This window comes from Mastigoproctus giganteus, chromosome 2 (genome assembly GCF_048544385.1).
Source record: "Mastigoproctus giganteus isolate SK-2022 chromosome 2, ASM4854438v1, whole genome shotgun sequence".
Classification (NCBI taxonomy): domain Eukaryota; kingdom Metazoa; phylum Arthropoda; class Arachnida; order Uropygi; family Thelyphonidae; genus Mastigoproctus; species Mastigoproctus giganteus.
The window spans coordinates 125,954,811-125,971,761 of NC_143576.1; the positions used below are offsets into that span (position 1 = coordinate 125,954,811).

The 16,951-nt window shown below is 35.9% G+C and overlaps 1 protein-coding gene across 1 annotated transcript in view; it reads right to left on the reverse strand.

Annotated features, from left to right (window-relative positions):
* Pkn (serine/threonine-protein kinase N) overlaps positions 1 to 16,951 on the reverse strand; it is a 718,384-nt gene that overhangs the window by 236,850 nt on the left and 464,583 nt on the right. Inside the window, exon 14 of the mRNA XM_090368665.1 lies at positions 11,935 to 12,007. Coding sequence (XP_090224791.1) covers positions 11,935 to 12,007 — 73 coding nt within the window. The remainder of the gene's footprint in view (positions 1 to 11,934; positions 12,008 to 16,951) is intronic.

The following is a 16,951-nucleotide window of genomic DNA, read 5'->3' on the forward strand; positions in this document are numbered from 1 at the left end:
ATGTACCCCACTGTGATCAATAATGTGTTTGTAGTCTGAATAAGGGATATATTCTTATGCAGAAATACTGTTGTTGGCTTCTTTGGCAGCTCTGTCTGCTTCTTGTTACCATGTATTCCGAGACTTGGGATCCAGCAAAATCTAACGTTATGACGTTGTTCAAGGAGTTTTGATATTCTATACTGAATTTGCGGTTGTAGTGGATGTTTGTTAGAACTGATATTTTGTATTGCCATCATGGAACTACGGGAGTCAGTAAAAATTATGCTGTTTTGAACACATGAATGGTTGATTTCGTTTAGTGTTAACATAATGGCTTGCAGTTCGCGTTCGCAAAATATTTAAGTTAAGACGGGTGCCTTTTACTTTTTATTATTTATTTTTCTATTTATTTCAGTCTGCTTTTACAAAAAAGCAGACTGAAATAAATATCCCACTGCTTTCCTTCTTGACAGAAGTGTATACAGCAACAGCAAATCAATGATGTAACTTATCACATTACTTGTCACATTTTATTTGCAGCAAAAGTCCAGATTCCAAAAATGGTGTGCAAGGGTATACACTGAAACCAATAGTGAAATACAGATTGCTGCAAAGCTAAAGTAGAAAAAACTGTACATGAAATCAGTTCTGCAGATATCCAACTTACATCAACCTAATTACTTACAAAAAACTGAGGTCAAATGTGACTCTTGGATGACCTTTGGCTCAATTACTTTATGAAAAATAATGCCTCTCATCATATCTGGAAGAGAACACAAGCCTTGAATGGGAAATTCGTACCACCACAACTCTAATAATACAATTGAATGGGTGTGATGCATCCTCTCCCATTTACGTTATGAATGCTTTAGCAGAATCCTTTTATACTACCTCTGCCTTATCACTTATGTGCCCTTCTATCAACACATTAATACTGGTGAACAGCAGTAGGGTTAAATTTTCAACACATCTCTCAATTCTGTACAGTCAGTTCTTAACTCAAACAGAGCCAAAAAAATTATTGCCCAAATCCCCAAACAGTGCAAGAGGGACAGATGTTGTTCATTACACCATGCTTATGCATCTGTGTGAAACTGATCTATACATCTAATTACTCTCCTACAATGGGATATATTCAGAAAACATCTATTCTCTCATATGACATCACTCTTCTGTTTTTGCAATACCAAAACCAGGCAAGGATCCCCTCCCTTGATAGTTCAGAATTACATACAAATTTTTATAGTTATACAGGTGCCATAAAAACAGATGTACCCTAGGTATACTTCTAAAACTATAATCCAGCATTTGAAATGCCTTCTTAGATGGCAGCAATTAGTTATGGTCAATCTTGATGTCAAGAAATCATTTCGTACTGATTGGCATCACAGTATTGTTATGGAAATGCATCATCTGGTAAAAAAAGGAGGCCATCAACCTCAAATAACACAAAATTTCTCGTAAGTGCATACTTTCCAAGTCCAAAATGGGAACACATTGTATCAACATTATTCGTTCAAGGGGGTGGGGATGTTCTATGGGGCTAATTACATGTTGTATATTCAGTGCAACCTTAATTTATTTGAGTTAACAGTGTGCAACATGAGACCTTTTTCAAAAACCTTTGAAATTTACATGTATGCTAATAACCTAACCATTTCCTATCAATCACAGAACTTGACCACTAGTGAAAGATGCTATAACTTGCTTTAGTTAAAACAGAATCCTGGACTTTACACAATGGTTACTGCCTAGCTGAACAGAAGGGCATCACTACTACTCACTTTTGACAACGATCCCTCCATCCTGATCTGTACATCAACAATGTAACAAATCCACTTACTCATACTGTTTGATTTCTAGACTTCATACTAGATAACAAATTAAACCTTCAAGCTCAGGTGATTCTTCAAAACATTTGTTTAAAGAAGTTAAACATAATCTGTCGTGTCTCACCCATGTCATGGGAGGCTGCTTGGCAACCCTTACTACATCTGTATAGAGTCCTAATCAGGTCATGCTTAGATTATGGACTTCCAGACTCTACAAGGAAAAGTACTCTGCAATGATTAAACACTATTCAACACAGTTATCTTAGGATTGTCCTGAGTTCTTTCAGAACTACTCCAGTTTACAATCTATACATTGAAGCACGTGAACATTTGTAACACTTTCAGAGGAAAACATCGCTTTTGTTATACTACAGTATAACAAAATTCAGTCTTCTCTTACACCATAATTGGAGATAGCTGTACAAATATATAATAGGATTCATTCTATAATACTTAATAGATGTCAGAGCTGCAATGTCTCTTTATGTTCTACATTATTATTATTATTATGTCATATCAGCCACATGGTGCAAGGAGGCTTGAGGCTTATGCTGCACCAGGCAAAAAAATTTTCTGAATTACCCTGAGAGAGAAAGAGAGAGAGAACAAGAGTCAGAAGTAGAAAGGATCACCAAAAAAAGAAAAGAATAACGAAGAATGATGATCAGCTCAGGACCCTGGGTGTGCCAAGCCCATACTCACCAGATGTGAGCCCCTGGGGTATTATATATATATATCAATTAATTAAGAAAATGAGGAATTACCTGAATGATGTCTTGTAGAACACTTCTGTGCTGATACTCTCCATTGTTGAATTAACTATGCAAATAATTTACATGAATTCCTCACACTCGTAGACAAAATCAATTATCCAATGCATCTTCGAAGCTGAGGCCTATGGGCCCCAATTCGATGTATTTTGGGGTCCATGGTGCACTGAATCATTGATTTTGTCTACGAGTATGAGGAATTCGTATAAATTATTTGTATTGTTAATTCAACAACGGAGAGTATCAGCACAGAAGTGTTCTACAAGACATCATAGAGGTAATTCCTCCTTTTCTTAACTAATTCTATAATAGTAAACCAAATGAAAACTATCCCGGGCTTCTGAGACTTAGGACTCTTACTCAAGCTTGAAATATTGAACTATACAATATCTAAGACCCACCTTGGATGATTACTTCTGCAATTTTTAAGGACTACTTTTGGTACTGGGGAAAGAACCTCTCCTTAATATCAAGCAGATATGTACAGTTCAGTCTATTTCTAAACTAAAAGGTAAAAAAAAGGGTAAACTGCAGCCATTATCCACCGACTGGAGGATGGAATCCTCCTCAACAATTCACATTGAGGGAAATGGACCATAATCTGCCATGCTGGTCCAGTGCAGGTTGGCAGATCAACCGTATTTAGCAGTCAGGGGCTTGAACCCAGGTCTACTCAAAGAGTGTGTGCCACTGCACTCCCACTCCCCACCACTCACAGCTAAGGGGGGGTCTTTCCCCCCTAAACTAGAGACCTTCAATCTTCTCCTCTTTCACAACTTCTGCCTTGTTACCAATATAGCATGCAGTGTCTGCACTGCTAAACTCTATGCTATTAAACTGGCACAGGATCAGATTAACTTCTTGTTTCATCTGCTTTTAAAAATATACTAACTTACTTTCTCAGTGCAGTCTCTGCCATAAGGGACAATCTCTCTCTCTCTCTCTCTCTCTCTCTCTCTCTCTCTCTCTCTCTCTCTCTCTCTCCCCCCCCCCTCTCCACCTCTCCCTCTACATTAAAAAGTATATGCCTCCAGTTACTCTATTGAAATGAATCTGACCAAACTAATGTTTTGCTATATTCCAGATCATTCTGTCATCATATGAAATGAAAATGCTGCAAAACAGTCCCACGCCACCCTATAAGCCCTATACAGGCTATAAAAATATAAAAACAGCAAGCAGAAAATGCTGATCAGGAATATAGCAAGTCCAAGATAATAATAAACCCTTACATATTAAAAAAATAACTTCAAGTATGGGGAATAAAGCATCAGGTGCAACAGATGGGAAGAAACATGGCTGGGCAAGCCTCAACATCGGTCATTCACAACTAATACATCTTTTCTTAATTTTAGGCTCTTCAGTGTTCTTGCAATCAGACTCAATAAACAATTAAGCATATCCTCATTGACTGTCCATATCATTCTAATACCTGTAAAATTACTTTAATTTTTTCTCTATCTAACTTACAAGAACACTTAAATCTATTAAATTGTGGGCAACAATGCTAATTTTGATGAGATGTTCTAATATTTAAAGTACATTCATTTATATGACAGTCTCTAAACATATTTTAAACTAAAAGCACTAACTAAATCATGAATAGCCCTTGTGCCATTTAATTCTAAACAACCACCAACATTTACATCATCTGCAAACTTAGCCATTAAGCCTGATATACCTTAATCAACAGATATAAAAAAAAAAAAAAAAAAAAAGGCCAGCACTAAACCCCGGAGAACTCCTCCAGTAATAATAGTAATCCAAGAAAAGCAGCACCCACTAATAATAGTAATCCAAGAAAAGCAGCACCCACTAATACCCACTATTTGCCCCCCCCCTCCTGCTCAACCATCTCTTTATCAATGTCTTTAATAACATCCACTCACATTTTAAGTATATTTATAAATCTAGCTCCACGAATCCTTAAACTTCTTGAATCTCATTATTATGAGCAAACAGAAATTCATGCATACAAAAAATTCCATAAAAGCAAATTTAGGGTTATACTTGTATTTTTACAGTAAAATACATAGGTCAATTTATTAACATAGCAAAATTCACTGCAATGCAGGAAGATAGAAATGAAGAAATTAATAACCTTGTATGGATATTTCTATGTGGTAACCTTTACTCATTAATAAACTCTATTAGAAATAATGTATTAGATAAATATACATCCCCTTCCATGGAAAAAAATCTGTCAGCCCAAAAAATTATACACGTTTATATACCCACATAGCATAATAGGTTAAACTGGGCTAAGTTGGGTTCCCCAAGGATCAGTACTTGGACCACTCTTGATTTTCTTAAATGATATTGCCAGAGTGAAGGCATGATGTCAAAAATTTGCCGATGACATCAAGATTGGTAGAGTAGTTAACAGTGCTAAAACAGTTTCTTTGGGGTGACTCAGACTTCAGACGTGGTTAGAAAATTAGCAGCCATGTTTCAAAATAGCAAAATGCTTGCTAACTCTGTTTTTAGTTAGTTCAATCCCATTAAGCGGGGTTTAACTAAAAGCAGTAGAGGAAGCAAGTGCAAGACCTTGCATTTGGCAACTTAAAAATACTCATTTTATATTTGGTAACTCTGAAAAATGCTCATTTTTTCAAAAGTTGCCAATGTTCTACTAATCTAGTTGAACATTTAACTAAAAACAGCCAACATGTACACACAGCTTCAAAATGTTTTATTTATTTATTTTATTATTATTATTATTTATTTATTTTTTACTTCAGTGTAATTCATTTGTTGAAACTGTTTAAATGTCTTCCCTTTTTTAGCACCTCTTTCTAGATAGCAGTAAATATCCATTAAGTATTCCAACACTTTCACAAATAAGACATGCAGATTTTTTTCAGCACACAAATTAATAAGATGACAAGGACAGTTTATTGCTACTAAGTGCTTAAAAAATGATTTGCCCAACATAACAGTGCTTTACTAACTGCTAGACAGCTTTCTGAAAGAATCCCACATGCTTTCAGGTTTTTCAGATGTCCAACATTGTACACTGTAGAATCACTGTCCAATGCTGACACAGAGAGTAAGATTCTCTGATTCTGATCACAATATTTTTTTTATTTAAAAAAGCACAACGACGGGGTATAGCAAAGAATCACTTTGATGACTGCCATATGTAGCAACTGAAAATGGCCCATTTTTCAAAGCCATCACTAAATATTTCTCTAACCCAAGAATTTCACTAACAGGACATGATGTTTTTGTTTTTCCACAACCATACTTTTTTTGCTAATTCACTATAAGGAAACATTCCTAATCACAAAATGATGCAACTGCAATGAAAACAAAAGATGCAAATAAACATTTAGCACATATGAAATCATCATCATGAAATGCAACATCTATTTTTGCATTTATATCTAAACACTGAACACTGTCTTTATGCTTATTTATTTGCAAATTTCTGATTACATTGTGTTTCTCACTATATATATACAGTACATAAGCAATTGTGGTAACATATCAAGATTTTACAATACATGGAAAAATGTGCATGTCTTTGAAATTTTGTCATATTTCTTTGGTATCTCACTGAAAGACAATGTTAATTAAATTAGCACGACATAATTGAAATGACTGAAATGAAAGGACTGTATAAATGGCACATTTCAATTTTGCAACAGAGACTACTACAACACACCCAAAGGCTAATTCATTAATGAAAATAGGAAGAAATTTGCAAAATTTAAAAAAGAAATCCAATTTTAAGGTAGTATATTTTTTTTGTGAACAGAAAATGGCCAAAAATTAAGTTTTTGTAAAAAGATGGAAAAGTTCTAACACAAAGAATATTACAACAATGAGAAAGGGGGGGGGGTGTAGAAATGACTAAAAAAGACAGAGCCTCCATCATAAATGTGAAGCAATGGCAGTTATACCTTAGAAGAAATTGCCAGCAGCACAACTATGGATAGCATTTCCAGTCATTGGAAGAAAACCATTAATATACAAGAGGAAAAGAGTAGGAGAAAGAACTTTAGAGTACAAAAATTTGAAGCTGATACTAAGCTTGGCACGGTGGATAATGACAGCTATCAGGTATCTACTGCAACAAGACTGAAAAATTAGACAGATGGGCTGAAAACTGGATGATATACCTTCATCAATATCATTGATGAATACACTGAACAACAATGGGTCCAGCACCAAACCCTGGGAAACTCCTCTAATAACATTAGTCCACAAAGAGCAGTGTCCATTGATTACCACTCTGTCATCTCCCACTCAACCATTCTCTTATCCATTGTAGCAACTGGCGCCTCCGTAGCCAGGTGGGAAGGAGCAGCAGTGCGTAGCACATGCTTCTTGATTAGACTGGGGTTCGAGCCCGTCACCACCAAATACGGAGGATGCAGAAAGGTCAGGGAATGAACACCGCATATTCCCGGAGCAATATGGCCTTAGTTGCTAATGCTCCTAAAAACCAAATAACAACAACAACAACATTGAGGCAAATTGCTCTTAATGCCGCTCCAATCTGTACAGAGGTCTTACATATGCAACAGTATCAAAAGCTTTCCTGAAATCCAACTATATGATATTAAAATAGTTTTTTGCATCCAGTTCCTTTGTGACCACATCAGTATCCAATCAAATTGGTCTCAGACAAGACCTCCCTTTAACAAACCCATACTTTGTCTTAACTATTACTAGTCTTGTCTAGATGATCCTGCAAAGCTTCTTTAACTAGTGATTTCATTATTATTTTCCCTGGAACACAAGTTAAACTAACAGGTGTATACTTACTTGTGTCACCCTTTGAATCCCCTTTGTGAATTGGGGATACATTTGCACATCTCCAGTCTATGGGGATCTCCTCTGAGTCCAAAGAAGCTCTCATAATCATGGCTAAGGGTTTGCTTACTTCCTTTAATATAACTGGATAGATCCCATCCACCCCAGGTGCCTTCCTTATGTTTAACTTCAACAATTTCTCCTCCACTTTGCTCTCAGTTATTACAAAATCACTTATCTCCCTGTTAGAGTTTGATTATCAAATGAAGATTATCAAATCCCCTCCTTGAATAACTGTTCACAGTAGGTGATGACAGACGGTTCTGTCTTCTAACTTCTCCATTATATCCTTGTCAATGATATACAGGAATTTTGCTAGCAGGGAAGGGAGGTGAGTGTCCCTCTGTATAAGGCAATGGTCAGGCCATGCCTTGAGTACTACGTACAGGTCTGGAGGCCTCATTTTAGGAAATGATGTAGATTTGCTTGAGTTGTACAGAGAAGGGCAACAAGATTGGTGAGGGGAATGAATTTAAATTTAGGTAATTTTAAATTCAGTATCATGGCTTAGTTGACCACCACGAATAATTAGTCCACATTTTTTTAAACAGTTACTAATTCAGGTTTCGGAGACTTCATTCCAGGCACTCATTGTCATATGAAGTGCATCTAGAACAGTTATCTGCTATGCGATATTGGATGATGTTCCCAAACCATCATATATAGACTGGATGATTCTTTGCTTCATATTCAATCTATAAACAGTCTTAAAGGTTTTTATTATTCCTTGATCAAGAGGATAAATCAGTGATGTGGTATTCAAAGGTAGAAAAACTAATTCCATGATTTTGAAAGTCAACTTTGGATGAGCTGGGCAGCTGTCCAAAACCAATGCAATTTTTTGTTTTTCTTATCCAATTGCAGATCCCATTTACAATGATAATCTTCAAATAAAGAAGCTGTCATCCAAGTGTTGGCATTGTTGGGATATTCAACAGGCAGCTGTTTTACTCCTTTAAAACATCTAGGTGATTTAAGCTTGCCTATAACTAATGGCTTCATCTTGATTGTTCCCATCATGCTGCACAGTAACGTAAGAACTGTAATCCTGTCCTTGATCTTCTTTCCTCCAGATGCAGATGAAATTTTAAATATCATGCAATGGTCTGGGGTAGCCCTGACAACTCTGTTTCATCTGTATTAAAAATGTCTTCAGGATTATAAGTGCTTAACAGTTTTCCAAGAGGTTTTCAACTAGTTGTCAACTGCAGAACCATTGGAATCCTGTTTTTCTCTGTGAACAATATCATGCCTCTTCTTCCATTTTGTAAGCCATCTGTCCACCCCTTAAACTCTTCATGTAGTTTTTCAGCAAAATCATTAACTTTTTGAAGAAGAATGCTACGATTGGTTGGTGCATTAAATGAGCTGGCCTATTTGAACCAAACAGACAGAGCATCTACTGTTTGGCATTTCCCTCCATGCTTCCTTTTTCTGGCTTCACTAATCACATTAGTGTTTAATGTGTGACATGATTTTAATCATTTTGATAAAGAAGACTGAGGCACTCCTAATTTTACTGCTGCTTCCCTTTGAAGCATATTGCTAAATAAGTTTAATTTATCTTATGTTTCTGTAAGTCATAACTAATCTTTTACACTCAAATTTACTCTTTCTGTTCACTGACTTTTTTTTTTTTTTTTTTTTTGGAAGTAAAATTAAAAACACTGTAAAAAAGATAAGCATCACTCAATAATAATAACAAAATAAAACACATGGCATGTGCATGTGAGAAACGGAGTAAAAACTTTATAAAGTTTCGAAATAGGAATGAAGAGTAGATTCTACACATTTCAGCATAATTATGTAAAAACACACAGAATTCCAGCTACTGTATCGGTATTATGGCAAACGCAACAAGATCGAGTTTACTACCCATTTTAACAGATTATACAAACAAAAAAAGCCCAATAAATCGAAAACCTCAAATTGTTTTTATTGTTTTATAGTCGTAACCTCTAGAATTCTATGTGATCTTCAGAAATGTGCTTTAGAAAAATATCACAGAGGCTAATGGGTTTACTTGGAAACCATGAGTGAATTTCAGATTTAGTTTAGCTCTAGATTTGGTGAGAATAATATTGGCTCGAAACTCTGTAATTTATTATTTTTCTTAGTTTTTTTTTTTTACTGTAAAATGTCAACAAAAAGAAAACATGTAGTTTTAATATTGTGACAAAAAACAGAAATTATTAATAGAATTAGAAGAGGTGAGACTTTAGGAAATCTCGCTATAGAGTTAAATGTGAAGACTTCAACAATTTATGACATCAAAAAAAAAAAATTAAAGTGCTATGACACTTTAATTTTTTGTGTGTGGACTATCCATAATCGACACTTTAATGTGTCGATTATGGATAGTGAAGGAGGATCTAGCAGAAAAAGAAACTGTGTCGAAACCCGAAAATGCATCTTTACAGAGTACACTTTATTTGTGGTTTATTCAGAAGTGAAGCATAGGTGAGCCAGTGTCTGGACCAATATTGTGTGAAAACGCATTAGATTTTAATCGAAAATTAAGAGGGAGGTAATGAAGATTTAAGGGCAAGCACAGGTTGGCTGAAAAACTTTAATTGAGACACGTTTGCTTCAGTTATAGCAAATTATGAAAAAGAAAATGTTTATAGTGTTGATGAGATGGGCTTATTATGGAAAGCATTACTGAGGAAAACCGTATACCCACAAAAAGAGAATTGTCTGCACCAGGTTTTAAAATGAGAAAAGAGTGAATTACAATTGCTAAGTGTGCAAATGCTACTGGGATGCATAGATTGCCATGCTTGTTATCAGTAAGTCAAAAAAACCGAGGCATTTAAAAATCTTTCTAATTTTCCTGTTATGTACAAAAATCAGAAAAATGCCTGGATGGAGGTTTCTGTTTTCCAGGACTAGTTTATAATTTTTTTTATTCTTGAAGTTAAAAAAAGAAAAAAAACCATAAAAAAAAAAAAAACTGGCAACGTTTTACTTCTATTAGACAATGCATCTTCCCATCCATGTGAAAATGACTTCACATAATATACAAGGCATTCTTTATCCCTATTGTCACATTTGTTGAAGCCTAGTTTCATTGTCAAAAATCATCAACTGTAGGAAGAAACTGCTATCTATTCTAAGGTGAATGCTGCTCACAATCACTCCAGCTTGCATAACAATCTCTACTCCATCTTTACAAGTCCTTTCAGGAACTCTGCCAGCAGCTCATGTCCTCTTCTCATGGGTTATGCTATCATATTAGTAAGCATATTTCCTTAGGCATTTCTAGGCATAAACATATATAACATAAACACAGAAGGGGAAAAAAGATGTCGGCATGCGCTGCTTGTTATGTGGCAGAAGTTCTGAAAAGTAATAGCACCCTTTCTAGGAAGGGTGTTATTACTTAATAATTCTTCTTTCCCAGATTTCAACACACCAAAAGTAAAGAAAATAAGAAATGGTTTTCTAATATATACCTTTCATACCTCTCGACTGGAGGTGGCTCTCTCACTACCAGTCAAGTTTCAGCTCTTTGCATGTTACATCTATGATAACCTTAGGCTTCCATCATTGTGCAGAGAACAGAAACACTGAACATCACAGAAGTGGCAGAACATGAGATGGATTGATGAATCATGCTACACTGTCTAGGCATCAGAAGAATGTACCTTGGGTAAGTGTATGCCCAAACAATGGTTTCACCCAGATTATATTGCATCAATAAGTTGTTAGTGGCAGTATAATAGTTTTGTCCTGTTTTATGTGGTCTGGACTTATATCATTGATTATAAATGAAGCCATAAATACAGCTGTAACATTCTGGATAATTCTTTACCTCTTTGTGATTATTATTTGGAGGGGCCATATTTGTATCAACATGACAATGCTCCATCCTAAGTAATTTGGCAAGAATGTGGTGAACCTGAGAACCCATTAGAATCCAGATGAATGCTGTTGAACTAATGAGAATTTTTTTTTTTTTTTTTTTTTGATTTGGTAGTTGTTGGTGCATCGGCTTCTGTGGCCATATTGCACCTCCCAAGGTTTTTGCAGTACTCTGATCCAAGCCCGAGGCGGGAATCGAACCCGCGACCTTTGGGTTGCCGGGTAGGTACTTTACCCACTCGGCGAACTAATGAGACTCAGAACAAGAATTCACATTTCAAGCAGAGAACTAGATGCGCCTTGAAATGCTCCAGAGAGTTATTGGTGTCGACAAAAGCAGTAGGAATAATATACTATGCTAAAAATGTCTTTTGAGCCAATTTTTAAAATTTTATTTATTTTCTTTTAAATTTAGTGTCTCGTGTTGCAGAATGTTTTTTTTTTTTAATAGCTGTTCACCCTCATCATATAACCAGTTTTATGTCTGAGAAGAAAATTTTAAAAGCCCAATTTTGATAGCATAAATCACCTTATTTGACACAATCTAAGGAAAACAAATAAAATAAAAAGTAAGAAATGAGTTATAATGGCAAGAAATAATATACTTGTTAAATTATATACAAAAACAATCAAAGAAAATGGCAGAAGTGGATCTTTTAACTTACCTTACCAAAATGTCCTCTTCCTAAAACACTGACAAACTGAAAGTTTTCAAGATTCATTCCAATCTTTGTTACACTGCAGGTGATAAAAAGTAAAATGAGTTTTTAAGCTATTTTTCTTATAACTCAACAAAAATTTTAACAATTTTCAATACCATATTTTGCAATTTCAGTATTAATCAATTACTATTACAATTTTATTTCTAAAAATCTCAGATAATTACATTTATGGCAATGCAAAGCTTGATGGAACTGATCAATGTCTAGAAAAATATAGATCAGTTATATGAGGCTAGATTATTAACCCAACCTTCTATTTTCAGATAAGCTTAAGCTGAATGTATATGCATGTGTAACATGAGAGATTTATCAACAAATCTGGAAAAAATCTTCCACAATATATGCAAAAAAGTTACTAATGTAAATAGTGATTTATGTCAGGTGCATTGCAAATAGTAATAATTCATAATTCATGATTTGTAACAAAAAAAAAAAACAAAAAACCTTTTGTGTACAAACTGATAACATTTTGTTTTCAAACATCTGCCATATTGCCAATTTATTCCTCCAGTCAATGCATGCAACAAACATAATATGTAGAGTAATATGTTTAATAATGCTTCATCTAAAATAACTAGAAGATTTCTATTGGTCCAATTTTAATGAGCCAGATTTTATGAAAATCCATCCACTAGTAGTTATTAGAGACACTGTTATGACTGGTTTCAGAGCTGCTGGCTTCTCATCAGTAATAGTAGCTTTGCATTGAATGGTGAATAATTTTTAAATTCTAACTACCAGTTACCGGAGCCTGAAAGAAAATATTCCAATTATAAATGTAATGCAAGTTACATAAAAATTAAATCCCTAGTACTGAGCTCTGTTAGCCCATTGCAGCAATTAAGTAAAGGAATAGAATTATACTTCAAATGCAGGAGTGGATATAATTTGATAAGTAAACACATCTCTGTGTTATATTTTTCTGTCTGATGTTATCTGATTAAAAATGATATAATAACCTGAGGTAAACGCATGGATAATGATGTAATTTCTACAGTGAGATTTAGGACGACACTCATTGGAGGGAATAAAGTAACTCTGAGACAGCAAGATATAACAAAGAGAAGTGTTTATTTATCAAATTATTTCAGCAAGTGTTAAAAAAAAAGAAAGAAAAAAAAAAAAGAAACTATTAGATGAAGAACTGACATTAAGATGATTAAGTTTGGTTATTTGTTTCTTTATTTTTTGAGATCCTGATAAAATTTCTTGGTCATCCATCCAGAATTCTGAATAAACTTGATTAAGCATGGGGAAATTACCTTGTGTAATTTCTTCTGGTTTATTTATAAATGCACTTTTTTGTTTCATTATTATTTATTTTCTTAATCTTTTTAGTTACATCATACCTTTGTAAGCATTTACCATATTAGCATTCTCATTTTAGCAAGTTCATAGTTATTACATTTATGACTAACATCAAGTTCAAAGTGTGATGCTTTAAAGGGATTTATTGTATTATAGTTCATAATTCTGCCCTCCAGTATCTTAATAAATAAATATTTCTAAAATTTTAAATTAATTTTTTGGGGAATTTAATTATTGAGTCAGTATAGTGGAGGGCTACCCAATAATCTATGGATCACGGACATTAAAAGGAAATCGTTTAGAAGAAATTGCACATTTTTCAAGCATGTTATACAAATACTTCCAAATGTATAAAATGTTTTTGTTTTATGCTGCTGTAGTTACCAGTTAAAGCTGTAGATTTCTCTCCTGAGTCTTGTTTTGCTGTTGTTGTTGTTGTTAAATAACAAAATAAAGGGCTTTACGGCACAAGGCCCTTAAATAACAACAAAGAACAAACCAAGAACAGCAAAGGCCATAATGCGCCTAACTATGGTGATGTTAAATACATAGTTCTATCTGTATAGATGTTATTCAAGTTTATATCATGTTGTAGTTTTATCTGTCTGAGGAAATCAAAAATTTTGGTCCCATGTTGTGTGTCTGCTAGTAGGTCAGAAATGATGAGAGAGGTGTTCGTCATGGGAAATGAGATAAACATACCTTGTCGCTCAGTACTGTACTTGGGACAATCAATAAGTAGATGGTGCACAGTGAGCTGAGTGTTGCAGTTTGTACACAGTGGTGGGTCAGTGGCTGCAAACAAATAAAGATGTGTCAGGTGCATGTGGCCTAACCTTAATCGGGCTAATACAACTTCTTCATGTCGGTTCTCACGTATGCTAGATCTCCATGGTTTTAGATCTTTTTTTATACCAAATAGCTTATTGTTGACTTGATTCTGCCAGATATGTTGCAATTGTTTAACGCTGTGCAGTCTAGTTCTTAAGAGTGTGTAGTTTAAGGCTATGTGGATAGCACAGATTTCTGCAGTATAGCTGCTACATTCAGTGGGGAGTTTTTTGGACATAGTGATGTTAGGAAATACTGCTGCTGCACCAACATGCTTTTCAGTTTTAGATCCATCTATGTAAATTGGCATGTACTGGCCGTGCTGGGTTTTCAGTGCGGCCTACATTTGCAGTATGTTCTGTTGGGATACAGTGTGTTTTTCCCAGGCTGTCAATGAAAAGTCACATGGTGGTATATAGTATGTCCAAGGTGGGACTGTATGAGAGGCAGTGGGCTGTATCTTACTCAGGTCAATTTGCCAGTCAGCTTGTAGTGAGCGAAGACATGTCCCGGTTGGTGGGTTTATAGATGGGTAAGCTCTATAAAAGTTTTCCCATTTTGGATAGAAAACACCGTTCCAAGTGGGGTGGTTTGGATGCCCTTTGACATATAGGCTCTGAACCGGTGATATACAGTACCCCCCCAGTGCAAGACGAAGAGCGCTGTGGTGTACAGGATCAAGCCAATGTAAAGTGCTTGGTCTAGCAGAGCTATACACAACAGAACCATAGTCCAGACATGACCATATTAATGCACGGTAGAGATGTAGCAGCGTATAATGGTCAGCTTCCCACGTTGTGCCTGATAGAACTCTTAAAATGTTAAGCTTTTTAAGACAGTTAATCCGGAGCATTTTTATATGATCAAGGAAAGTGAGTTTTCTAGTCTAAGTTCTGGATGTTGGTGCAGGTTACGACGGTTCCTACAGAAGTGTACCCCAATTGTTTTTTGGTGTGAGAGACGAAATCCATTGTTTTGGGACCATTTAGCTATTTTGTTGATGGCACATTGCAACTGTCTTTCTATCATTTGCATGTTAGGTGAATGGCAGGCGATAGTGAAGTCATCAGCATACAGGGTAGTGGATATTGTTTGTGGTAAGTCATGTGTTATTGAATTCATTATTACACTAAAGATAGTGGCACTTAGCACTGACCCTTGTGTGTGGTACTCCTTCTTCCTGGATTAATTTTGAAGATAAGTGGTTGTGAACTCTAACTTGAAATGAGCGGCAGTGCAGGAAGTTTCTGATAAACTGTGGTAGGGGTCCACGAAATCCCATATCGTATAGGGTTCGCATAATACCATATCTCCAAGAAGTGTCAAAAGCTTTTTCGATGTCAAAGAAGACCATTACAAGATGTTCTTTTCGGACGAAGGCATCACGAATGTTTATTTCTGTCTTCATCAAAAGGTCAAGAGTGGATCTACCTTCCTGGAAACCACATTGCACAGGATTTAGGAGATCATTTTGAGCTAGAAACCAGGTTAGTCGGACGTTGACCATTTTTTCCCTGACCTTGCTCATACAGCTAGTGAGTGCAATAGGTCGATAATGTTGCGGATTTGTAGGGTCTTTGCCTGGTTTTGGAAAAGCCAGAATGTACGCATGATGCCATTTGTCGGGGAATGTGTTTTCTTTGAATATTCTGTTATAGAGGAGTAACAGAGTCTTGAGAGCCGGTTCGGTGAGTTTTGCTATCATGATGTAGTAGATTCCATCTGGCCCTGCTGCACTGAGTTTAGTAGACGATAGAGCATGATGCAACTCTGACACTGTGAAAGGAAGACTGTACACAGAAATCGATGCTGATTCAAATTGACATGGTTTTTTTCAGCTTGTGCTTTGTGTGCCTGAAAATATTGCGAGTATGATGTCTCAGCTGATATTTTCATGAAAGATCTATCCAGGTGTTTGCAATCTCCTCTGGTTCTGTGATATCATGGCCATTGACAGTGAGCATGGGACAGTTGACTCGTGGGTGTTTTGCGTACATCCGCTGTATTTTTGCCCATATTGTTTGAGTTTTTGCTGTGCTTGTGATTGTGGAAGTGAAGCTTCTCCATGCTTCCCTTCTGCTAGTCTGCCTGACTCGTTTTGCCTTCGCTCTTGCCTGTTTAAAGCGGATGAGGTTTTCTGTTGTTGGGAACTTCCTGAAGATATTCCATGCTTTGTTCTTCTGTTTTTTTAGCTGCACTATATTCATCATTCCACCACACTTTTGAGTTGGCCAATATTTTTGTGGATTGTTTTGGAATTGCTTTGTCTGCTGCCTGCAGTATTTGATTAGATATGTATTCTACTGCCAGGTTTACGGATGTTTGTTGGATCTGGTTTTCTTCTAGTATTGCTAGCTGCTTGTACACATCCAATTCAGCTTTGGAAAATTTCCATTTGGGGATCCGATAAAAAAGGTGGGGAATGCTTGTGTCAATGCGACATATCACAGGATAATGATCACTGCCCAGCGGATCGCTGTGAATAGTCCATCCAAATAGAGGATATATGGTTGCTGTGCATAGAGAGACATCAACAGCTGATGTAGATCCTGTTGGAAGATGTGTATAGGTGTGAGCCCCATTATTGAGAGTTATCAGATTCTGTTGATCAAGTAGTTTTTCAATGGTTTGTCCACGCTTGTTCAGATTATGGTTTCCCCACAGCGGATGGTGACTGTTGAGGTCTTCCAAGATACAGTAGGGTTTGGGAACTTGTATCACTAATGCTTCTAACTCAGCATAGCTTATATTTTGGTTAGGTGGCAAGTATAATGAGACTATGGTTAAATCAAAGTTAATATCAACTCGTGCAGCAACTGCC